The sequence below is a fragment of the Oncorhynchus clarkii genome, chromosome 30 (genome assembly GCF_045791955.1).
Source record: "Oncorhynchus clarkii lewisi isolate Uvic-CL-2024 chromosome 30, UVic_Ocla_1.0, whole genome shotgun sequence".
NCBI lineage: Eukaryota > Metazoa > Chordata > Actinopteri > Salmoniformes > Salmonidae > Oncorhynchus > Oncorhynchus clarkii.
The window spans coordinates 44,503,169-44,529,237 of NC_092176.1; the positions used below are offsets into that span (position 1 = coordinate 44,503,169).

The following is a 26,069-nucleotide window of genomic DNA, read 5'->3' on the forward strand; positions in this document are numbered from 1 at the left end:
GGCAATGTGATGGTCTGGGGGAGGCAATGTGATGGTCTGGGGGAGGCAATGTGATGGTCTGGGGGAGGCAATGTGATGGTCTGGGGGAGGCAATGTGTTGGTCTGGGGGAGGCAATGTGTTGGTCTGGGGGAGGCAATGTGTTGGTCTGGAGGAGGCAATGTGTTGGTCTGGGGGAGGCAATGTGTTGGTCTGGGGGAGGCAATGTGATGGTCTGGGGGAGGCAATGTGTTGGTCTGGGGGAGGCAATGTGTTGGTCTGGGGGAGGCGATGTGTTGGTCTGGGGGAGGTGATGTGTTGGTCTGGGGGAGGCGATGTGTTGGTCTGGGGGAGGCAATGTGATGGTCTGGGGGAGGCAATGTGTTGGTCTGGGGGAGGCAATGTGTTGGTCTGGGGGAGGCAATGTGTTGGTCTGGGGGAGGCAATGTGTTGGTCTGGGGGAGGCAATGTGTTGGTCTGGGGGAGGCAATGTGTTGGTCTGGGGGTGCTTTGGTACGTAAAAGGAGAAGTGTAAGGACCGGACTCTGAAGAACTCTGTACCCTCGTGGAATTAACACCGTTTTAATAGCAGATTCTTGTAACCGGCAGTGTCTGCTAATGTGTGATCGAGTTTGAGTTCCTTGCGGAGTAAAAAAAAAAACTTGATATAATTCTTCATAATCAACACAGTTTTAAGCTAGTCAGGCACACACACACACACACACACACACACACACACACACACACACACACACACACACACACACACACACACACACACACACACACACACACACACACACACACACACACACACACCGCCTCCTGCCTGACTAGCTATCATAATGATGACTGCTAAGAGTTTTGACAAATCCCTCAACACCTCTCTTATTCTCTTCCTTCCTTCCTTCCTTCCCTCCCTCTCTCTCCACAGCTCAAGTGGAGTCACAACTGTGTAGTGTGTGTGTGTGTGTGTGTGTAGTGTGTGTGTGCGTGTGTGTGTGTGTGTGTGTGTGTGTGTGTGTGTGTGTGTGTGTGTGTGTGTGTGTGTGTGTGTGTGTGTGTGTGCGTGTGTACGCACAATCCATCAGGCCCAACTAATTCCCCCTCCTCCCTCTTGTTTTCTTTTTCTCTTCCTCTCTTCAGACAACACTAAGCCTCTGCCATTTAAAAAAAAGGATCTGACAGTAAGTTCAACTCGAGAGGGAGAGAGCCACGCTTTCCTTTCAAAATGGAGCCTGTGTGACTAAAGGGTGTTACGGGTGTGTTAAGTTATGATAGTAGGACTGCAGCTCTCACGTCTGGTCAATGGGAGCATGAGCACGTACACATACACACACTAGACCACTGCAGAACATAGTCTACAGTCCCCCCTGGAGACAGTGGCAGGAAGGTAAGTACAATGACTGATATGTCAGACACACACAGCTACTTCAACAGGAGCTGTGGAATACAGAGAGAGAGAGAGAGAGAGAGAGAGAGAGAGAGAGAGAGAGAGAGAGAGAGAGAGAGAGAGAGAGAGAGAGAGAGAGAGAGAGAGAGAGAGAGAGAGAGAGAGAGAGAGAGAGAGAGAGAGAGAGAGAGAGAGAGAGAGAGAGAGAGAGAGAGAGAGAGAGAGAGAGAGAGAGAGAGAGAGAGAGAGAGAGAGAGAGAGAGAGAGAGAGAGAGAGAGAGAGAGAGAGAGAGAGAGAGAGAGAGAGAGAGAGAGAGAGAGAGAGAGAGAGAGAGAGAGAGAGAGAGAGAGAGAGAGAGAGAGAGAGAGAGAGAGAGAGAGAGAGAGAGGGAGGAAGGTGGGGAACAGTGAGGAGCTTGCTGTGGGAGTGTGTGACCCACTTTGCTCAGTGCTAACAAGCCCACACACACACTACACACACACACTACACACACACACACACACACACACACACACACACACACACACACACACACACACCCGCTTCTACATATTTACTGAAAATACATAATGCACACAGTATGAAACTCAACGGTTGTCCCAGACCTAGTCTGAAGAACCTACAGTAGTCCAACACCTTCCCAACTGCCCCTGTCATCAGGAAGTGACCCACCAAGCTAAACCGCTGAATGACCAGCCATCCTGGTGATAAACCCTGGCCCATTTAAATCACAGAACACAGAACTAACACAGACGGACACCACAGCTAGCTAGCTTCTATCAGTGGGTGAATTAATTATTTCTTAGCTGCTCCTGAAGTTAGACGAAAGTTAAACACGCAGATGGGCTGCTGCACAAGAGGATTGGAACTAGCTCAAAATGCCAACACTAGAGAACATCTCATTTCAGGGGGGGGGGGGGGGGGGGGGGGGGGGGGGGACACGCCGATGAACCTGAGAGACCAAAACAGACAACAGGAGAGAATGACAGAGGAATGGGAAGGAACATAGCTGTTGGACTAGTTTAAGAGAGAGAGTAGAACATAGCTGTTGGACTAGTTTAGGAGAGAGAGTAGAACATAGCTGTTGGACTAGTTTAGGAGAGAGAGTAGAACATAGCTGTTGGACTAGTTTAAGAGAGAGAGTAGAACATAGCTGTTGGACTAGTTTAGGAGAGAGAGTAGAACATAGCTGTTGGACTAGTTTAAGAGAGAGAGTAGAACATAGCTGTTGGACTAGTTTAGGAGAGAGAGTACAACAAGCTGTTGGACTAGTTTAAGAGAGAGAGTAGCATTATAGATGCTGGGCTAATTTAAGAGAGAGAGTACAACAAGCTGTTGGACTAGTTTAAGAGAGAGAGTAGCATTATAGATGCTGGGCTAATTTAAGAGAGAGTACAACAAGCAGTTGGACTAGTTCAAGAGAGAGAGTAGCATTATAGATGCTGGGCTAATTTAAGAGAGAGTACAACAAGCAGTTGGACTAGTTCAAGAGAGACTAGCATATAGCTGCTTTTTTATTTTTTTATTTCACCTTTATTTAACCAGGTAGCCTAGTTGAGAACAAGTTCTCATTTACAACTGCGACCTGGCCAAGATAAAGCATAGCAGTGTGAACAGACAACAACACAGAGTTACACATGGAGTAAACAATTAACAAGTCAATAACACAGTAGAAAAAAAAAAAAAGAGAGTCTGTATACATTGTGTGCAAAAGGCATGAGGAGGTAGGCGGATAATTACAATTTTGCAGATTAACACTGGAGTGATAAATGATCAGATGGTCATGTACAGGTAGAGATACTGGTGTGCAAAAGAGCAGAAAAGTAAATAAATATAAACAGTATGGGGATGAGGTAGGTAGATTGGGTGGGCTATTTACTGGTGGACTATGTACAGCTGCAGCGATCGGACTAGTTGGACTAGTTCAAGAGAGACTAGCATATAGCTGTTGGAGTAGTTCCAGGCCCTAATCTCTAGGACTCGAAAGAGGAAGAGACGGCACAAGAGAGGCAGACAAGCCACTAGTCAGGGCTTGCGAACTATCATGGACTACAAAGAGCTGGCCAGTGACGGGAAGCTACCAAATGAGATAAATGCCTTCTATTCTCGCTTGAAGTCGAGCAACACTGAACCATGAATGAGAGCACTAGCTGTTCAGGATGGTTGTGTGATCACACTCTCCATAGCCGTTGTGAGTAAGACCTATAAATAGGTTAACATTCACAAGGCCATAGGGCCAGACATATTACCAGGACACATACTTAGAGCATACGCTGACCAGTTGGCAAATTGTCTTCACTGACATTGTCAAGGTAACTTTCTTAAATGACTATTGACCTATAGCACTCACATCTGTAGACATGCAAGGCGTTGAAAGGCTGGTCATGGCTCACATCAACACAATAACAGAAACCCTAGACACACTCCAATTCACAAACCGCCCCAGCAGATCCACAGATGAAGCAAACTCTATTGCAATCCACACTACCCTCTGCCACCTGGATAAGGGGAACACCTATGTGAGAATTTTACTAAAGAGTGGCTCCTGTCTGGCCACCCTACCATGAAGGCATGATTGGTGAAGTGCTGCAGAGAGATCGAAGGAATGGTCTGTAGAGCTCTGAGACAGAATTGTTTTGAGGCACAGATCTGGGAAAAGGTTCCAAAAAACGTATGCAGCATTGAAGGTTCCCAAGAACACAGTGGCCTCCATCATTCTTAAATGGAAGAAGTTTAGAACCACCAAGACTCATCCTAGAGCTGGCCGTCTGGCCAAACTGAGCAATCGGGGGGGAGAAGGGCCTTGGTCAGGGAGGTGACCAAGACCCCGATGGTCACTATGACAGAGCTCCAGGGTTCCTCTGCGGAGATGGGAGAACCTTCCAGAAGGACAAACATCTATGCAGTACTCCACCAATCAGGCCTTTATGGTAGAGTGGCCAGACGGAAACCCCTCCTGAGTAAAAGGCACATGACAGCCCACTTGGAGTTTGCCAAAAGGCACCTAAAGGACTCTCATACAATAAGAAACAAGATTCTCTGGTCTGATGAAACCAAGATTGAACTCTTTGGCCTGAATGCCAAGCGTCACATCTTAAAGAAACTGGCACCATCCCTACAGTGAAGCATGGTGGTGGCAGCATCATGCTGTGGGGATATCTTTCAGCAGCAGGGACCGGGAGATTAGTCAGGATCGAGGGAAAGATTAACGGAGAAAAGTACAGAGAGATCCTTGATGAAAACCTACTCCATAGCACTCAGGACCTTAGACTGGAGTGAAGGTTCACCTTCCAACAGGACAACAACCCTAAGCACACAGCCAAGACAACGCAGGAGTGGCTTCAGAACAAGTCTCTGGAGAGACCTGAAAATAGCTGTGCAGCAACGCTCCCCATCCAACCTGACAGAGCTTGAGAGGATCTGCAGAGAAGAATGGGAGAAACTCCCCAAATACAGGTGTGCCAAGCTTGTAACGTCATACCCAAGAAGACTCAATGATGTAATCGCTGCCAAAGATGCTTCAACAAAGTACTGAGTAAAGGGTCTGAATACTTATGTAAATGTAATATTTCAGATTTGTATTTTTAATAAATTAGCTACATTTCTAAAAACCTGTTTTTGCTTTCTCATTATGGCGTATTGTGTGTAGATTGATTAGGGGAAAAAACGATTTAATCAATTTAAAAAATAAGGCTGTAACGTAACAAAATGTGGATAAAGTCAATGGGTCTGAATACTTTCCGAATGCACCGTAAATTAAAGGTTTTTCACAGGGTATTCATTTAATGAACTGTTGTAAATCCCTTTTTAGTATTTGTGAGTTCAGCATTATTCAACTGTATGTTGTTTCCTGTATTATATTCAACCACTAGTGTGGGAGATACCATGTGGTGGAGGATGGGAGATACCATGTGGTGGAGGAAGGGGAGATACCATGTGGTGGAGGATGGGAGATACCATGTGGTGGAGGAAGGGGAGATACCATGTGGTGGAGGATGGGAGATACCATGTGGTGGAGGAAGGGGAGATACTATGTGGTGGAGGATGGGAGATACCATGTGGTGGAGGATGGGAGATATCATGTGGTGGAGGATGGGGAGATACCATGTGGTGAAGGATGGGGAGATACCATGTGGTGGAGGATGGGGAGATACCATGTGGTGGAGGATGGGAGATACCATGTGGTGGAGGATGGGATATACCATGTGGTGGAGGAAGGGGAGATAACATGTGGTGGAGGATAGGAGATACCATGTGGTGGAGGAAGGGGAGGTAACATGTGGTGGAGGATAGGAGATACCATGTGGTGGAGGAAGGGGAGGTAACATGTGGTGGAGGATGGGAGATACCATGTGGTGGAGGAAGGGGATATAACATGTGGTGGAGGAAGGGGAGATAACATGTGGTGGAGGAAGGGGAGATAACATGTGGGAGAGGATGGGAGATACCATGTGGTGGAGGATGGGAGACACCATGTGGTGGCGGATGGGGAGATACCATGTGGTGGAGGATGGGAGATACCATGTGGTGGAGGATGGGGAGATACCATGTGGTGGAGGATGGGAGATACCATGTGGTGGAGGATGGGAGATATCATGGAGGAAGGGGAGATACCATGTGGTGGAGGATGGGAGATACCATGTGGTGGAGGATGGGAGATACCATGTGGTGGAGGATGGGAGATACCATGGAGGAAGGGGAGATACCATGTGGTGGAGGATGGGAGATACCATGTGGTGGAGGAAGGGGAGATACCATGTGGTGGAGGATGGGAGATACCATGTGGTGGAGGATGGGAGATACCATGTGGTGGAGGATGGGAGATACCATGTGGTGGAGGAAGGGGAGATAACATGTGGTGGAGGATGGGAGATACCATGTGGTGGAGGAAGGGAGATACCATGGAGGAAGGGGAGATACCATGTGGTGGAGGATGGGAGATACCATGTGGTGGAGGATGGGGAGATACCATGTGATAGAGAAAGGGAGGAAAATAATTATCATAATAGGACTAACAGCAAGACAAGGGGATGGAAGCTCAACAGAAACCATGCCAGCCAGCCAGGCGAGCCAGGATGAATTGAAGTGATTTGCACATTAATAAAGTGATAATTGCTACATAGCCCACTTTGTGATCTGAAAGGTAAGGTGGTGTTCAGTTCAGACCTCTTCTGATCTGAAAGGTGGTGTTCAGTTCAGACCTCATCTGATCTGATCTGTTACTGTCTATTATCTGTCCTTTACCCCTACCTACAGTATACTGCTGTTACTGTCTAGTATCTATCCTTTACCCCTACCTACAGTATACTGCTGTTACTGTCTATTATCTGTCCTTTACCCTTACCTACAGTATACTGCTGTTACTGTCTATTATCTATCCTTTACCCCTACCTACAGTATACTGCTGTTACTGTCTATTATCTATCCTTTACCCCTACCTACAGTATACTGCTGTTACTGTCTATTATCTATCCTTTACCCCTAACTACAGTATACTGCTGTTACTGTCTATTATCTATCCTTTACCCCTAACTACAGTATACTGCTGTTACTGTCTATTATCTGTCCTTTACCCTTACCTACAGTATACTGCTGTTACTGTCTATTATCTATCCTTTACCCTTACCTACAGTATACTGCTGTTACTGTCTATTATCTATCCTTTACCCCTACCTACAGTATCCTGCTGTTACTGTCTATTATCTATCCTTTACCCCTACCTATAGTATCATGCTGTTACTGTACCTCTACCTATGTGTACTGTACATACATTATGTACCTCAATTACCTCACACCCCTGCACATCGAGTACTGGTACCCCGTGTATTTTCGGCAAGTTATCGTTGTTACTCATTGTGTATTTATTCCTCATGTTATAATTTTCTTTTTTTAATTATTTCTCTATTTTCTTTCTTTCTGCGTTGTTGGGAAGTCAGCATTTCCCTGCTAGTCCACACCTGTTGTTTACCAAGCATTTCCCTGCTAGTCCACACCTGTTGTTTACCAAGCATTTCCCTGCTAGTCCACACCTGTTGTTTACCAAACATTTCCCTGCTAGTCCACACCTGTTGTTTACCAAGCATTTCCCTGTTAGTCTACACCTGTTGTTTACCAAGCATTTCCCTGTTAGTCTACACCTGTTGTTTACCAAGCATTTCACTGTTAGTCTACACCTGTTGTTTACCAAGCATTTCCCTGTTAGTCTACACCTGTTGTTTACCAAGCATTTCCCTGTTAGTCTACACCTGTTGTTTACCAAGCATTTCCCTGTTAGTCTACACCTGTTGTTTACCAAGCATTTCCCTGTTAGTCTACACCTGTTGTTTACCAAGCATTTCCCTGTTAGTCTACACCTGTTGTTTACCAAGCATTTCCCTGTTAGTCTACACCTGTTGTTTACCAAGCATTTTCCTGTTAGTCCACACCTGTTGTTTACCAAGCATTTCACTGTTAGTCTACACCTGTTGTTTACCAAGCATTTCCCTGTTAGTCCACACCTGTTGTTTACCAAACATTTCCCTGCTAGTCCACACCTGTTGTTTACCAAGCATTTCCCTGTTAGTCTACACCTGTTGTTTACCAAGCATTTCCCTGTTAGTCCACACCTGTTGTTTACCAAGCATTTCCCTGTTAGTCTACACCTGTTGTTTACCAAGCATTTCCCTGTTAGTCCACACCTGTTGTTTACCAAGCATTTCACTGTTAGTCCACACCTGTTGTTTACCAAGCATTTCCCTGTTAGTCCACACCTGTTGTTTACCAAGCATTTCACTGTTAGTCCACACCTGTTGTTTACCAAGCATTTCCCTGTTAGTCTACACCTGTTGTTTACCAAGCATTTCCCTGTTAGTCCACACCTGTTGTTTACCAAGCATTTCACTGTTAGCCCACACCTGTTGTTTACCAAGCATTTCCCTGTTAGTCCACACCTGTTGTTTACCAAGCATTTCACTGTTAGTCCACACCTGTTGTTTACCAAGCATTTCCCTGTTAGTCCACACCTGTTGTTTACCAAGCATTTCACTGTTAGTCTACACCTGTTGTTTACCAAGCATTTCCCTGTTAGTCTACACCTGTTGTTTACCAAGCATTTCCCTGTTAGTCTACACCTGTTGTTTACCAAGCATTTTCCTGTTAGTCCACACCTGTTGTTTACCAAGCATTTCACTGTTAGTCCACACCTGTTGTTTACAAAACATTTCACTGTTAGTCTACACCTGTTGTTTACCAAGCATTTCCCTGTTAGTCTACACCTGTTGTTTACCAAGCATTTTCCTGTTAGTCTACACCTGTTGCTTACAAAGCATTTCCCTGTTAGTCTACACCTGTTGTTTACAAAGCATTTCCCTGCTAGTCTACACCTGTTGTTTACAAAGCATTTCCCTGTTAGTCTACACCTGTTGTTTACCAAGCATTTCCCTGTTAGTCCACACCTGTTGTTTACCAAGCATTTCCCTGTTAGTCTACACCTGTTGTTTACCAAGCATTTCCCTGTTAGTCCACACCTGTTGTTTACCAAGCATTTCACTGTTAGTCCACACCTGTTGTTTACCAAGCATTTCCCTGTTAGTCCACACCTGTTGTTTACCAAGCATTTCACTGTTAGTCCACACCTGTTGTTTACCAAGCATTTCCCTGTTAGTCTACACCTGTTGTTTACCAAGCATTTCCCTGTTAGTCCACACCTGTTGTTTACCAAGCATTTCACTGTTAGTCCACACCTGTTGTTTACCAAGCATTTCCCTGTTAGTCCACACCTGTTGTTTACCAAGCATTTCACTGTTAGTCCACACCTGTTGTTTACCAAGCATTTCCCTGTTAGTCCACACCTGTTGTTTACCAAGCATTTCACTGTTAGTCTACACCTGTTGTTTACCAAGCATTTCCCTGTTAGTCTACACCTGTTGTTTACCAAGCATTTCCCTGTTAGTCTACACCTGTTGTTTACCAAGCATTTTCCTGTTAGTCCACACCTGTTGTTTACCAAGCATTTCACTGTTAGTCCACACCTGTTGTTTACAAAACATTTCACTGTTAGTCTACACCTGTTGTTTACCAAGCATTTCCCTGTTAGTCTACACCTGTTGTTTACCAAGCATTTTCCTGTTAGTCTACACCTGTTGCTTACAAAGCATTTCCCTGTTAGTCTACACCTGTTGTTTACCAAGCATTTCCCTGTTAGTCTACACCTGTTGTTTACCAAGCATTTTCCTGTTAGTCTACACCTGTTGCTTACAAAGCATTTCCCTGTTAGTCTACACCTGTTGTTTACAAAGCATTTCCCTGTTAGTCTACACCTGTTGTTTACAAAGCATTTCCCTGTTAGTCTACACCTGTTGTTTACAAAACATTTCACTGTTAGTCTACACCTGTTGTTTACAAAACATTTCACTGTTAGTCTACACCTGTTGTTTACAAAACATATGACAAATAACATTTGATTTGATTTGAAGCGTTGGACTAGTTTAAGTGAACGAAGAAGATGAAGGACAGATACGGGACATCCTCTACAGATATCAGAGGGAAAGTGTTTGTAGCTCTAAGCAGGTAGAGATCCAGCACAGTTGTTATAGCTCATAGTCTCAAAACACACCCACATCGAGAGAGAAAGAGACCGGACAGACTACCACACCTAAACACAAGAGACAAACACTGTAAACACACACGTACTGCACGTACTGTGGTAGGTCGAGACCGAGAGAGGCTGAGGCTGCTGGCTGCGAGGTCCTCCCAAACTCCGTGCCTGTGATGAGGTTCCATGTTCTCCTGATTGTCGCTGGGAGAAGCAGAGGAGGAGGAAGACGAGGCGCAGGTACTGACCAGGTCCGGCAGGCTGGTGGACGGATACCGATGGAAATCAACTTCAGACTCCTCCTGAATGAACCAGAGGAAGAGAGGAGAACAGTGAGAGTGGAAGGGTTGGATGAAAGTGTGTGTGTGTGTGTGTGTGTGTGTGTGTGTGTGTGTGTGTGTGTGTGTGTGTGTGTGTGTGTGTGTGTGTGTGTGTTCAGAAGAGTGGAAGGGACATGTAGTGTGTGTTCTGTGTGTATTTTTAACGTTGTTTCTGAAAGCCAGCCTGCATTTCCCTTCAAGCCGATTAAGATCTCTTGAATGTTTTAGATGTTATCCACACGCACACTACAACCCTTCCACTAACACACTACAACCCTTCCACACTACAACCCTTCCACACTAACACACTACAACCCTTCCACACTACAACCCTTCCACACTAACACACTACAACCCTTCCACACTAACACACTACAACCCTCCCACTAACACACTACAACCCTTCCACACTACAACCCTTCCACACTGCAACCCTTCCACACTAACACACTACAACCCTTCCACACTACAACCCTCCCACTAACACACTACAACCCTTCCACACTACAACCCTTCCACACTAACACACTACAACCCTCCCACTAACACACTACAACCCTTCCACACTACAACCCTTCCACACTAACACACTACAACCCTCCCACTAACACACTACAACCCTTCCACACTACAACCCTTCCACACTACAACCCTACCACACTAACACACTACAACCCTCCCACTAACACACTACAACCCTTCCACACTAACACACTACAACCCTCCCTCTAACACACTACAACCCTTCCACACTACAACCCTTCCACACTAACACACTACAACCCTTCCACTAACACACTACAACCCTTCCACACTACAACCCTTCCACACTAACACACTACAACCCTTCCACACTACAACCCTTCCACACTAACACACTACAACCCTCCCACTAACACACTACAACCCTCCCACTAACACACTACAACCCTTCCACAATACAACCCTTCCACACTAACACACTACAACCCTCCCACTAACACACTACAACCCTCCCACTAACACACTACAACCCTCCCACTAACACACTACAACCCTTCCACACTACAACCCTTCCACACTAACACACTACAACCCTTCCACACTACAACCCTTCCACACTAACACACTACAACCCTCCCACACTAACACACTACAACCCTCCCACTAACACACTACAACCCTTCCACACTACAACCCTTCCACACTAACACACTACAACCCTCCCACACTAACACACTACAACCCTCCCACACTAACACACTACAACCCTCCCACTAACACACTACAACCCTTCCACACTACAACCCTTCCACACTAACACACTACAACCCTCCCACACTAACACACTACAACCCTTCCACACTAACACACTACAACCCTTCCACACTAACACACGACAACCTTCCCACTAACACACTACAACCCTTCCACACTACAACCCTTCCACACTAACACACGACAACCCTCCCACTAACACACTACAACCCTTCCACACTACAACCCTTCCACACTAACACACTACAACCCTCCCACTAACACACTACAACCCTTCCACACTACAACCCTTCCACACTACAACCCTTCCACACTAACACACTACAACCCTCCCACTAACACACTACAACCCTTCCACACTACAACCCTTCCACACTAACACACTACAACCCTTCCACACTACAACCCTTCCACACTAACACACTACAACCCTCCCACTAACACACTACAACCCTTCCACACTAACACACTACAACCCTCCCACCAACACACCACAACCCTTCCACACTACAACCCTCCCACCAACACACCACAACCCTTCCACACTACAACCCTTACACAGTAACACACTACAACCCTTCCACACTAACACACTACAACCCTCCCACCAACACACCACAACCCTTCCACACCACAACCCTTCCACACTACAACCCTTCCACACTAACACACTACAACCCTCCCTCTAACACACTACAACCCTTCCACACTAACACACTACAACCCTCCCACTAACACACTACAACCCTTCCACTAACACACTACAACCCTACCCTATCTGACGGACGTGTCTCCCTGCCTGTCTGTATCGTCGATGTTCCCTCAACTCTTTTCTCTCTGCCTGTCTGTATCATCGATGTTCCCTCAACTCTTTTCTCTCTACCTGTCTGTATCATCGATGTTCCCTCAACTCTTTTCTCTCTACCTGTCTGTATCATCGATGTTCCCTCAACTCTTTTCTCTCTACCTGTCTGTATCATCGATGTTCCCTCAACTCTTTTCTCTCTACCTGTCTGTATCATCGATGCTCCCTCAACTCTTTTCTCTCTGCCTGTCTGTATCATCGATGTTCCCTCAACTCTTTTCTCTCTACCTGTCTGTATCATCGATGTTCCCTCAACTCTTTTCTCTCTACCTGTCTGTATCATCGATGTTCCCTCAACTCTTTTCTCTCTACCTGTCTGTATCATCGACGTTCCCTCAACTCTTTTCTCTCTGTCTGTATCATCGATGTTCCCTCAACTCTTTTCTCTCTGTCTGTATCATCGATGTTCCCTCAACTCTTTTCTCTCTGTCTGTATCATCGATGTTCCCTCAACTCTTTCTCTCTACCTGTCTGTATCATCGACGTTCCCTCAACTCTTTTCTCTCTACCTGTCTGTATCATCGACGTTCCCTCAACTCTTTTCTCCCTGCCTGTCTGTATCATCGATGCTCCCTCAACTCTTTTCTCCCTGCCTGTCTGTATCATCGATGCTCCCTCAACTCTTTTCTCCCTGCCTGTCTGTATCATCGATGCTCCCTCAACTCTTTTCTCCCTGCCTGTCTGTATCATCGATGTTCCCTCAACTCTTTTCTCTCTGTCTGTATCATCGATGCTCCCTCAACTCTTTTCTCTCTGTATCATCGATGTTCCCTCAACTCTTTTCTCTCTACCTGTCTGTATCATCGATGCTCCCTCAACTCTTTTCTCTCTACCTGTCTGTATCATCGATGTTCCCTCAACTCTTTTCTCTCTACCTGTCTGTATCATCGATGCTCCCTCAACTCTTTTCTCTCTGCCTGTCTGTATCATCGATGTTCCCTCAACTGTTTTCTCTCTATCTGTATCATCGACGTTCCCTCAACTCTTTTCTCTCTGCCTCTCTGTATCATCGACGTTCCCTCAACTCTTTTCTCCCTGCCTGTCTGTATCATCGATGCTCCCTCAACTCTTTTCTCCCTGCCTGTCTGTATCATCGATGCTCCCTCAACTCTTTTCTCCCTGCCTGTCTGTATCATCGATGCTCCCTCAACTCTTTTCTCCCTGCCTGTCTGTATCATCGATGTTCCCTCAACTCTTTTCTCTCTGTCTGTATCATCGATGCTCCCTCAACTCTTTTCTCTCTGTATCATCGATGTTCCCTCAACTCTTTTCTCTCTACCTGTCTGTATCATCGATGCTCCCTCAACTCTTTTCTCTCTGCCTGTCTGTATCATCGATGCTCCCTCAACTCTTTTCTCTCTACTTGTCTGTATCATCGATGCTCCCTCAACTCTTTTCTCTCTACCTGTCTGTATCATCGATGTTCCCTCAACTCTTTTCTCTCTGCCTGTCTGTATCATCGATGATCCCTCAACTCTTTTCTCTCTGCCTGTCTGTATCATCGATGTTCCCTCAACACTTTTCTCTCTGTCTGTATCATCGATGTTCCCTCAACTCTTTTCTCTCTGTCTGTATCATCGATGTTCCCTCAACTCTTTTCTCTCTGTCTGTATCATCGATGTTCCCTCAACTCTTTTCTCTCTGTCTGTATCATCGATGTTTCCTCAACTCTTTTCTCTCTGTCTGTATCATCGATGTTCCCTCAACTCTTTTCTCTCTGTCTGTATCATCGATGTTCCCTCAACTCTTTTCTCTCTGTCTGTATCATCGATGTTCCCTCAACTCTTTTCTCTCTGTCTGTATCATCGATGTTCCCTCAACTCTTTTCTCTGTCTGTATCATCGATGTTCCCTCAACTCTTTTCTCTCTGTCTGTATCATCGATGTTCCCTCAACTCTTTTCTCTCTGTCTGTATCATCGATGTTCCCTCAACTCTTTTCTCTCTGTCTGTATCATCGATGTTCCCTCAACTCTTTTCTCTCTGTCTGTATCATCGATGTTCCCTCAACTCTTTTCTCTCTGTCTGTATCATCGATGTTCCCTCAACTCTTTTCTCTCTGTCTGTATCATCGATGTTCCCTCAACTCTTTTCTCTCTGTCTGTATCATCGATGTTCCCTCAACTCTTTTCTCTGTCTGTATCATCGATGTTCCCTCAACTCTTTTCTCTCTGTCTGTATCATCGATGTTCCCTCAACTCTTTTCTCTCTGTCTGTATCATCGATGTTCCCTCAACTCTTTTCTCTCTGTCTGTATCATCGATGTTCCCTCAACTCTTTTCTCTGTCTGTATCATCGATGTTCCCTCAACTCTTTTCTCTCTACCTGTCTGTATCATCGATGCTCCCTCAACTCTTTTCTCTCTACCTGTCTGTATCATCGATGTTCCCTCAACTCTTTTCTCTCTACCTGTCTGTATCATCGATGCTCCCTCAACTCTTTTCTCTCTGCCTGTCTGTATCATCGATGCTCCCTCAACTCTTTTCTCTCTACCTGTCTGTATCATCGATGCTCCCTCAACTCTTTTCTCTCTACCTGTCTGTATCATCGATGTTCCCTCAACTCTTTTCTCTCTGCCTGTCTGTATCATCGATGATCCCTCAACTCTTTTCTCTCTGCCTGTCTGTATCATCGATGTTCCCTCAACACTTTTCTCTCTGTCTGTATCATCGATGTTCCCTCAACTCTTTTCTCTCTGTCTGTATCATCGATGTTCCCTCAACTCTTTTCTCTCTGTCTGTATCATCGATGTTCCCTCAACTCTTTTCTCTCTGTCTGTATCATCGATGTTTCCTCAACTCTTTTCTCTCTGTCTGTATCTGTCAGGTGCGTGAATGAGGACCCAAAAGCGAATTAACAAAACAGAGTTTCTTTAATGACGAAACACACGTAGGCTCAGATGGACAGGCAGATTCCGACAGGACAGGACAAGGTTAGATGAACAGGCAGATTCCGACAGGACAGGACAAGGTTGCAGCAAACACGACGATAGTCTGGTTCAGGCATGAGTAACACAAACGAGAATCCGACAAAGACAGAAGCAGAAACAGAGAGAGATATAGAGACCTAATCAGAGGGAAAAAGGGAACAGGTGGGAAAAGGGGTGAACGAGGTAGTTAGAGAAGACAAGGAACAGCTGGGGGAAAGAGGGGAAGAAAAGGTAACCTAATACGACCAGCAGAGGGAGACAGGGTGAAGAGAAAGAACAGGAACAGGACACAACATGACAATACATGACAGTACCCCCCCCACTCACCGAGCGCCTCCTGGCGCACTCGAGGAGGAAACCTGGCGGCAACGGAGGAAATCATCGATCAGCGAACGGTCCAGCACGTCCCGAGAGGGAACCCAACTCCTTTCCTCAGGACCGTACCCCTCCCAATCCACTAGGTACTGGTGACCACGGCCCCGAGGACGCATGTCCAAAATCTTACGGACCCTGTAGATAGGTGCGCCCTCGACAAGGATGGGGGGGGGGGGGGGGGGGGGAAACGAGCGGGGGCGCGAAGAACGGGCTTAACACAGGAGACATGGAAGACCGGGTGGACGCGACGAAGATATCGCGGAAGAAGAAGTCGCACTGCGACAGGATTAATGATCTGAGAAATACGGAATGGACCAATGAACCGCGGGGTCAACTTGCGAGAAGCTGTCTTAAGGGGAAGGTTCTGAGTGGAGAGCCAAACTCTCTGACCGCGACAATATCTAGGACTCTTAGTTCTACGCTTATTAGCAGCTCTCACAGTCTGCGCCCTATAACGGCAAAGTGCAGACCTGACCCTCTTCCAGGTGCGCTCGCAACGTTGGACAAAAGCCTGAGCGGAGGGGACGCTGGACTCGGCGAACTGAGATGAGAACAGCGGAGGCTGGTACCCGAGGCTACTCTGAAAAGGAGATAGCCCGGTCGCAGACGAAGGAAGCGAGTTGTGGGCGTATTCTGCCCAGGGGAGCTGTTCTGACCAAGACGCAGGGTTGCGAAAAGAAAGACTGCGTAAGATGCGACCAATAGTCTGATTGGCCCGTTCTGCTTGACCGTTAGACTGGGGGTGAAAGCCGGAAGAGAGACTGACGGAAGCCCCAATCAAACGGCAAAACTCCCTCCAAAATTGAGACGTGAATTGCGGACCTCTGTCCGAAACGACGTCTGACGGAAGGCCATGAATTCTGAAAACATTCTCGATGATGATTTGTGCCGTCTCTTTAGCAGAAGGAAGCTTAGCAAGGGGAATAAAATGAGCCGCCTTAGAGAACCTATCGACAACCGTAAGAATAACAGTCTTCCCCGCTGACGAAGGCAGTCCGGTGACAAAATCTAAGGCGATGTGAGACCACGGTCGAGAGGGAATGGGAAGCGGCCTGAGACGGCCGGCAGGAGGGGAGTTACCGGACTTAGTCTGCGCGCAGACCGAACAAGCAGCCACAAAACGACGCGTGTCATGCTCCCGGGTGGGCCACCAAAATCGCTGGCGAATGGAAGCAAGCGTACCCCGAACGCCAGGGTGGCCGGCTAACTTGGCAGAGTGAGCCCACTGAAGAACGGCCAGACGAGTAGGAACGGGAACGAAAAGAAGGTTCCTAGGACAAGCGCGCGGCGACGGAGTGTGAGTGAGTGCTTGCTTTACCTGCCTCTCAATTCCCCAGACAGTCAACCCGACAACACGACCCTCAGGGAGAATCCCCTCGGGGTCAGTGGAGGCTACTGAAGAACTGAAGAGACGAGATAAAGCATCAGGCTTGGTGTTCTTAGAGCCCGGACGATAAGAAATCACGAACTCGAAACGAGCGAAAAACAGCGCCCAGCGCGCCTGACGCGCATTAAGTCGTTTGGCAGAACGGATGTACTCAAGGTTCCTATGGTCAGTCCAAACGACAAAAGGAACGGTCGCCCCCTCCAACCACTGTCGCCATTCGCCTAGGGCTAAGCGGATGGCGAGCAGTTCGCGGTTTCCCACATCATAGTTACGTTCCGACGGCGACAGGCGATGAGAAAAATACGCGCAAGGGTGGACCTTGTCGTCAGAGAGGGAGCGCTGAGAAAGAATGGCTCCCACGCCCACCTCTGACGCGTCAACCTCGACAACGAACTGTCTAGAGACGTCAGGTGTAACAAGGATAGGTGCGGATGTAAAACGATTCTTGAGGAGATCAAAAGCTCCCTGAGCAGAAACGGACCACTTAAAGCACGTCTTGACAGAAGTAAGGGCTGTGAGAGGAGCTGCCACCTGACCGAAATTACGGATGAAACGACGATAGAAGTTCGCGAAGCCGAGAAAGCGCTGCAGCTCGACGCGTGACTTAGGGACGGGCCAATCAATGACAGCTTGGACCTTAGCGGGATCCATCTTAATGCCTTCAGCGGAAATAACAGAACCGAGAAATGTGACGGAGGAGGCATGAAAAGTGCACTTCTCAGCCTTCACAAAAAGACAATTCTCTAAAAGGCGCTGGAGGACACGTCGAACGTGCTGAACATGAATCTGGAGTGACGGTGAAAAAATCAGGATATCGTCAAGGTAAACGAAAACAAAGATGTTCAGCATGTCTCTCAGGACATCATTGACTAATGCCTGAAAGACAGCTGGAGCGTTAGCGAGGCCGAAAGGAAGAACCCGGTATTCAAAGTGCCCTAACGGAGTGTTAAACGCCGTCTTCCACTCGTCCCCCTCCCTGATGCGCACGAGATGGTAAGCGTTACGAAGGTCCAACTTAGTGAAAAACCTGGCTCCCTGCAGGATCTCGAAGGCTGAAGACATAAGAGGAAGCGGATAACGATTCTTCACTGTTATGTCATTCAGCCCTCGATAATCTATGCAGGGGCGCAGGGACCCGTCCTTCTTCTTAACAAAAAAAAACCCCGCTCCGGCGGGAGAGGAGGAGGGGACTATGGTACCGGCGGCAAGAGCTACAGACAAATAATCTTCGAGAGCCTTACGTTCGGGAGCCGACAGAGAGTATAGTCTACCCCGGGGGGGAGTGGTTCCCGGAAGGAGATCAATACTACAATCATACGACCGGTGTGGAGGAAGAGAGGTGGCCCTGGACCGACTGAACACCGTGCGCAGATCGTGATATTCCTCCGGCACCCCTGTCAAATCACCAGGCTCCTCCTGTGAAGAAGAGACAGAGGAAACAGGAGGGATAGCAGACATTAAACATTTCACATGACAAGAGACGTTCCAGGAGAGGATAGAATTACTAGACCAATTAATAGAAGGATTATGACAAACTAGCCAGGGATGGCCCAAAACAACAGGTGTAAAAGGTGAACGAAAAATTAAAAAAGAAATGGTTTCGCTATGATTACCAGAGACAGTGAGGGTTAAAGGTAGCGTCTCACGCTGAATCCTGGGGAGAGGACTACCATCCAAGGCGAACAAGGCCGTGGGCTCCCTTAACTGTCTGAGAGGAATGTCATGTTCCCGAGCCCAGGTCTCGTCCATAAAACAGCCCTCCGCCCCAGAGTCTATCAAGGCACTGCAGGAAGCTGACGAACCGGTCCAGCGTAGATGGACCGACAAGGTAGTGCAGGATCTTGAAGGAGAGACAGGAGTAGTAGCGCTCACCAGTAGCCCTCCGCTTACTGATGAGCTCTGGCTTTTACTGGACATGAAGTGACAAAATGACCAGCGGAACCGCAATAGAGACAGAGGCGGTTGGTGATTCTCCGTTCCCTCTCTTTAGTCGAGATGCGGATACCTCCCAGCTGCATAGGCTCAGCACCCGAGCCGGCAGAGGAAGATGGTAGTGATGCGGAGAGGGGGGCAACGGAGAACGCGAGCTCCTTTCCACGAGCTCGGTGACGAAGATCAACCCGTCGCTCAATGCGAATAGCGAGTTCAATCAAGGAATCCACGCTGGAAGGAACCTCCCGGGAGAGAATCTCATCCTTTACCTCTGCGCGGAGACCCTCCAGAAAACAAGCGAGCAAAGCCGGCTCGTTCCAGCCACTGGAGGCAGCAAGAGTGCGAAACTCAATAGAGTAGTCTGTTATGGATCGATTACCTTGACATAGGGAAGACAGGACCCTGGAAGCCTCCTCCCCAAAAACAGATCGATCAAAAACCCGTATCATCTCCTCCTTAAAGTCCTGATACTGGTTAGTACACTCAGCCCTTGCCTCCCAGATTGCCGTGCCCCACTCACGAGCCCGTCCAGTAAGGAGAGATATGACGTAGGCGATACGAGCAGTGCTCCTGGAGTAAGTGTTGGGCTGGAGAGAAAACACAATATCACACTGGGTGAGGAACGAGCGGCATTCAGTGGGCTCCCCAGAGTAACACGGCGGGTTATTGATTCTGGGTTCCGGAGATTCGAAAGCCCTGGAAGTGGCCGGTGGATCGAGGCGGAGATGGTGAACCTGTTCTGTGAGGTTGGAGACTTGGGTGGCCAGGGTCTCAACGGCATGTCGAGCAGCAGACAATTCCTGCTCGTGTCTGCCTAGCATCGCTCCCTGGATCTCGACGGCTGAGTGGAGAGGATCCGAAGTCGCTGGGTCCATTCTTGGTCGGATTCTTCTGTCAGGTGCGTGAATGAGGACCCAAAAGCGAATTAACAAAACAGAGTTTCTTTAATGACGAAACACACGTAGGCTCAGATGGACAGGCAGATTCCGACAGGACAGGACAAGGTTAGATGAACAGGCAGATTCCGACAGGACAGGACAAGGTTGCAGCAAACACGACGATAGTCTGGTTCAGGCATGAGTAACACAAACGAGAATCCGACAAAGACAGAAGCAGAAACAGAGAGAGATATAGAGACCTAATCAGAGGGAAAAAGGGAACAGGTGGGAAAAGGGGTGAACGAGGTAGTTAGAGAAGACAAGGAACAGCTGGGGGAAAGAGGGGAAGAAAAGGTAACCTAATACGACCAGCAGAGGGAGACAGGGTGAAGAGAAAGAACAGGAACAGGACACAACATGACAATACATGACAGTATCATCGATGTTCCCTCAACTCTTTTCTCTCTGTCTGTATCATCGATGTTCCCTCAACTCTTTTCTCTCTGTCTGTATCATCGATGTTCCCTCAACTCTTTTCTCTCTGTCTGTATCATCGATGTTCCCTCAACTCTTTTCTCTGTCTGTATCATCGATGTTCCCTCAACTCTTTTCTCTCTGTCTGTATCATCGATGTTCCCTCAACTCTTTTCTCTCTGTCTGTATCATCGATGTTCCCTCAACTCTTTTCTCTCTGTCTGTATCATCGATGTTCCCTCAGCTCAAGCTGCTGCTACTTAATGCCTTTCTGAAGTGTTTCAAGACAATCTGAAGCAGTGGAAAACCAACAATGAACTGCCAGATTTCATTCAACATTTTTTTTGTTTTTTTCCAAAGTGACTTTGAGATTATTGATTGGAATGAAAAGCCCTATATAAAAGAAATATATTATTGACTGCTGAAACCCATTTTGTATTTGTTGTTGTTGGTTGTTATTACACTTCCCTAAATTTCCCTGGTGAAATGGGTTGGCTTAGGAGGTTACAACCTAGCATAATGGTAAAGGCCCAAAAGACCACACCATCTGATTGAATTTTTTTACATTTGACCTTTGTTTAACTAGGCAAGTCAGTTAAGAACAAATTCTTATTTACAATGACGGCCTAGGAACAGCGGGTTAACTGCCTTGTTCAGGGCTATGCCATGCAAATTGAACAGATGGTGGCGCTCTAACAAGCGATTGAAAATGAAAAAATTTGAAAAGTCACACACCTCACCGTGTTTGACCTAGAGGTCAAACACATTTCCGTGTAGGACCCATAAACTCTGGCATGATGGCTTTTCCTCTATTTAGAATTGAGTTTAAACAAAACACTTAAAACGCTAGTCCTCTGGCAACGGAATGACCAGATCTGCATGAAACTTCATATGTGGCTTCTACGGACCAACGCAATACTTTCTAGACTATTACCTAAAAATAACACTGACCAATAAGCATTCATGTGGGCGTGGTCTGGCATATATAAACGCATATTAATCAGTCATGGATATATTCGTATTGTAACAAAACACTGTGAAGACTCAACATATACAAGCACATTCACATGGACCACACAATGGCTGCTATAAACAGACACATGTTTATATCTCTTGATCTGTTTGACTCAAGAGTGATGAAATTTGGCACACGTGCAGAGGGAACCTATATAAAGTATAATTCAGTTTGGACCCATAGTCACGCTGTTGGACAGAAAGAAAAGAAACATGAATGCAAGCTCATTGGCTCATAGCCGTCATATTGTTTGAGCAAAAGCCCAAGAACATTTCACGACGTGCGTCCCATAGATGCTATATACCAAATCTGGTTCTTCTGGAGAAGAAGACGTATTAAAGTAGTCAACATCATTAGAAATAGTCCAAAATACTGCATGATCAGTTAAGATTTTTTAGTTCACAGCTTGAACCCCGACATTGCTGCTTGCAGATATATATATATATATATATATATATATTTATTATTATGTTGAAACAACGTATTGAAACAAGGTACATGTATCGTACAACATTGAAACATATTGTACCAGGCTAAATGCTTAAGTGTCCAGCCAGGGAATTAGTGTACCAAGTCCTAACACGCCAATGAGTTTGCATAGTGATTAGTGTCGGATTCTTCACATTTCTGCTTTTGTCCAGTTGATAATCTCTCCATTTTCCATTTCCCTTCTCTGCTCTGCTTTGACATATCAGGTGTTCTGGTGTCGTCTGTTAGAACCTTCTCTACGTCAATGCTGTTACAAATATGAGCTATTTCTCATATTATTTATTTTCATTATTTATTTCCTCCTTCACTTTGTTCTCCTATGTTGAGTCGGCGTCGAGACAACGTCTAAAAACAGAAGTTGTAAATGATTTGAAATATGAAGAAGGGCATTTTTTTCCCCCCTTCAGAAACACAAGAAAGAGCTCGAGAAATACATTTGTTTTGGACAAAAAAAAAGGGCTGTTGTGTTGAGTGTACGTGTGTGTGTGTGTGTCAGCGGGGGCTGCTGAGGGGAGGACGGCTCATAATAACATCTGGAAACGGAGTAAATGGAATGGCATCAAACACATGGAAACCATGGAAACCACGTGCTTGATTTATTTGATACCATTACAAATATTCCGTTACAGCCAATACCACGAGCCCATCCTCCTCAATTAAAGTGCCACCAACCGCCTTGTGGTGTGTGTGTGTGCATGCGTGCGTGCGTGTACTCACCCTGCTAGCGACGACCAGTTGTACCAGTCCAGCGGTAGAGCGTAGGATGTCTACAGCCTCTGAATGAGACAGGCCGACCAGAGACTGACCGTTGATCATCAGGAGCTCATCACCAGCCTTCAGACGTCCGTCCCTAACACACACACACACATTTCACATAACATTTCACGCTAAAGTCTACGCCTGTTGTATTCGCAGCATGTGACAAATAAAATGTTATATGCTATGACAAATACACACACATTTAATACTTTATGGAAACCACAAATTATATTTAACACTGATTTAGAACCCCCCCCCCATGGCTCCGGGCCATGGACCAACCAACCACAGATTAGATGTTCGGGGATTCATTCGATAACATTGAGGAGTTTACCACATCAGTCGCTGTCTTCATTAATAAAAGCATTGACTTCATTGACTTCATCCCCACAGTGACGGTACGTATATATCCTAACCAGAAGCCATGGATTACAGGCAACATCAGCACTGAGTTTAAAGGCTGCCACTTTCGCCCTCAGACAAACCATCAAACAGGCAAAAACAGGCTTTGAAGCTCATAATTGCCTCCCTACTCTTCTACATTTGCACACAATGTACATAGATTTTTCTATTGTGTAATTGACTGTACGTTTGTTTATATGTGTAACTCTGTTGTTGTTTTTGTCGCACTGCTTTGCTTTATCTTGGCCAGGTCGCAGTTATAAATGACAACTAGTTCTCAACTGGCCTACCTGGTTAAATAAAGGTGTTCTCAACTGGCCTACCTGGTTAAATAAAGGTGTTCTCAACTGGCCTAACTGGTTAAATAGAGGTGAAATAAATAAAATAAATAAAAATCCTGTTAGCGCTTTTGAGCCGAATCCACTGTGCTGTTTCAGGTGCCACGTTCATGGTCATGTTGCAGCAGGGTGTAGGTTCATGGTCATGTAGCAGCAGGGTGTAGGTTCATGGTCATGTTGCAGCAGGGTGTAGGTTTATGGTCATGTTGCAGCAGGGTGTAGGTTCGTGGTCATGTTGCAGCAGGGTGTAGGTTTATGGTCATGTTGCAGCAGGGTGTAGGTTCATGGTCATGTTGAAGCAGGGTGTAGGTTCATGGTCATGTTGCAGCAGGGTGTAGGTTCATGGTCATGTTGCAGCAGGGTGTAGGAGGGACATTCCAAGATGTGGGAAGTGTGCGAAGGGAAATGGGACAGAGGATTGTGTTGTTTCAGTGGATGAAGTTGTGTGTGTCAATTGTCGGGGTGCTCATATTGTGACATAAAAATAAATAAAAAGGTTATTTCACAAGGCCGCAGGACACGTACTGACCCGGTAGCAAGTGTCTCCACTGACATTTTAAACCCAGTTTGTAAAACTAACGTTTCAAGCAGACCACCATAGTCCCTGCGCCCAAGAACGCCAAGATGATCTGTCTAAATGACTATCGCCCTGTAGCACTCACATCTGTACCCATGAAATACTTTGAAAGGCTGGTCATGGCTCACATCAACATGATCATCCCAGACAACTTGGACCCACTCCAATTTGCATACCAACCCCAACAGATTCACAGATGACGCAATCTCTATTGCACTCCAAACGGCCTTTCCCACCTGGACAAAAGGAACACCTAAGTGAGAATGCTGGTCATTGACTACAGCTCAGCATTCAACACCATAGTACCCTCCAAACTCATCACTAAACTAAGGACCCTGGGATTAAACACCTCCCTCTGCAATTGGATAGTGGACTTTCTGACGGGCCACCCCCAGGTGGTGAGGGCAGGAAACACCACATCTGCCACGCTGACCCTGAACACGGGGGCCCCTCAGGGATGCATGCTTATCCCCCTGCTGTACTCCCTGTTCACCCACAACTGTGTGGCCACACATGACTCAAACACCATCATTATGTTTGCTGACGACACAACGGTGGTAGGCCTGATCACCGACAGCGAGGAGACAGCCTATAGGGAGGAGGTCAGAGACCTGGCAGTGTGGTGCCAGGACAACAACCTCTCCCACAACGTCAGCAAGACAAACGAGCTGATCGATGACTAAAGAATCGACAGGGCTGTAGTGGAGCGGGTTGAGAGCTTGAAGTTCCTCGGTGTCCACATCACTAAGGAAATAACATGGTCCACACAAACAACAACAGTCGTGAAGAAGGCACAAAAATGCCTGCTTCCCATCAGGTGGATGGATCAGCCCTCAGATCCTCAAAAAGTTATACAGCTGCACCATTGAGAGCATCTTGACCGGATGCATCACCGCCTGGTATGGCAACTGCTCGGCATCCGACAGAGGTGTAGTGCGTACAGCCCAACACATCACTGGGGCCAAGCTCCCTGCCATCCAGGACCTCTAGACCAGACGTTGTCAGAGGAAGGTCCTAAAAATTGTATAAGACTCCAGCCACCCAAGTCATGGACTATTCTCTCTGCTACCGCATGGCGAGCGATACCGATGCACCAAGTCTGGAACCAACAGGAGTGAGTTTTTTAGGGTGTGCAACAGTGCAACATTATTAAAAACAATAGAATGGTCATTGCTGTCACGTTCACTGTCTTCAAACTCCCTGTCATAAATGAGCCAAGGTGCAGTGTGCATGTAATTCCACATCTTTAATCGAAGTGGAACCTTCACAAAAAAAACAGATAAACAGAAACCGACCGTGGCGCACTCACAGAAAATAAATAATTACCCACCAACACAGGTGGGAAAAAAGGCTGCCTAAGTATGATTCCTATTCAGAGACAACGATAGACAGCTGCCTCTGATTGGGACCCATACCCGGCCAACAAAGAAACAGACAAACTAGAATGCCCACCCAAATCACACCCTGACCTAACCAAATAGAGAAATAAAAAGGCTCTGACAATTGCAGTCAGTCTGTTAGCTATTTAGCAGTCAGTCTGTTAGCCATTCTGTTAGCTATGTAGCAGTCAGTCTGTTAGCCATTCTGTTAGCTATGTAGCAGTCTGTCTGTTAGCCATTCAGTTAGCTATGTAGCAGTCTGTCTGTTAGCCATTCTGTTAGCTATTTAGCAGTCTGTCTGTTAGCCATTCAGTTAGCTATGTAGCAGTCTGTCTGTTAGCCATTCTGTTAGCTATTTAGCAGTCAGTCTGTTAGCCATTCTGTTAGCTATTTAGCAGTCTGTCTGTTAGCCATTCAGTTAGCAATTTAGCAGTCTGTCTGTTAGCCATTCTGTTAGCTATTTAGCAGTCTGTCTGTTAGCTATTTAGCAGTCAGTCTGTTAGCCATTCTGTTAGCTATTTAGCAGTCTGTCTGTTAGCTATTTAGCAGTCAGTCTGTTAGCCATTCTGTTAGCTATTTAGCAGTCTGTCTGTTAGCTATTTAGCAGTCAGTCGTTAGCCATTCTGTTAGCTATTTAGCACTTATGGCTTGTGGATAGAAGCTGTTCAGGAGCCTGTTAATGTCAGACTTGTTGCTCAGGTAAGACTTTCAGCGCGGAAGCAGACAGAACAGTCTGTTCCCTGTAAATGGAA

The 26,069-nt window shown here is 46.5% G+C and overlaps 1 protein-coding gene across 3 annotated transcripts in view; it reads right to left on the bottom strand.

Annotated features, from left to right (window-relative positions):
* Positions 1–26,069, bottom strand: part of LOC139389979 (PDZ domain-containing protein 2-like) — a 238,085-nt gene that overhangs the window by 84,432 nt on the left and 127,584 nt on the right. For all 3 annotated transcript variants that reach the window (XM_071137044.1, XM_071137043.1, XM_071137045.1), the window contains exons 5-6: positions 22,580–22,712; positions 10,051–10,245 (exon numbers count right to left, since the gene is read on the bottom strand). In XM_071137044.1, the coding sequence (XP_070993145.1) occupies positions 10,051–10,245; positions 22,580–22,712 (328 nt within the window). The remainder of the gene's footprint in view (positions 1–10,050; positions 10,246–22,579; positions 22,713–26,069) is intronic.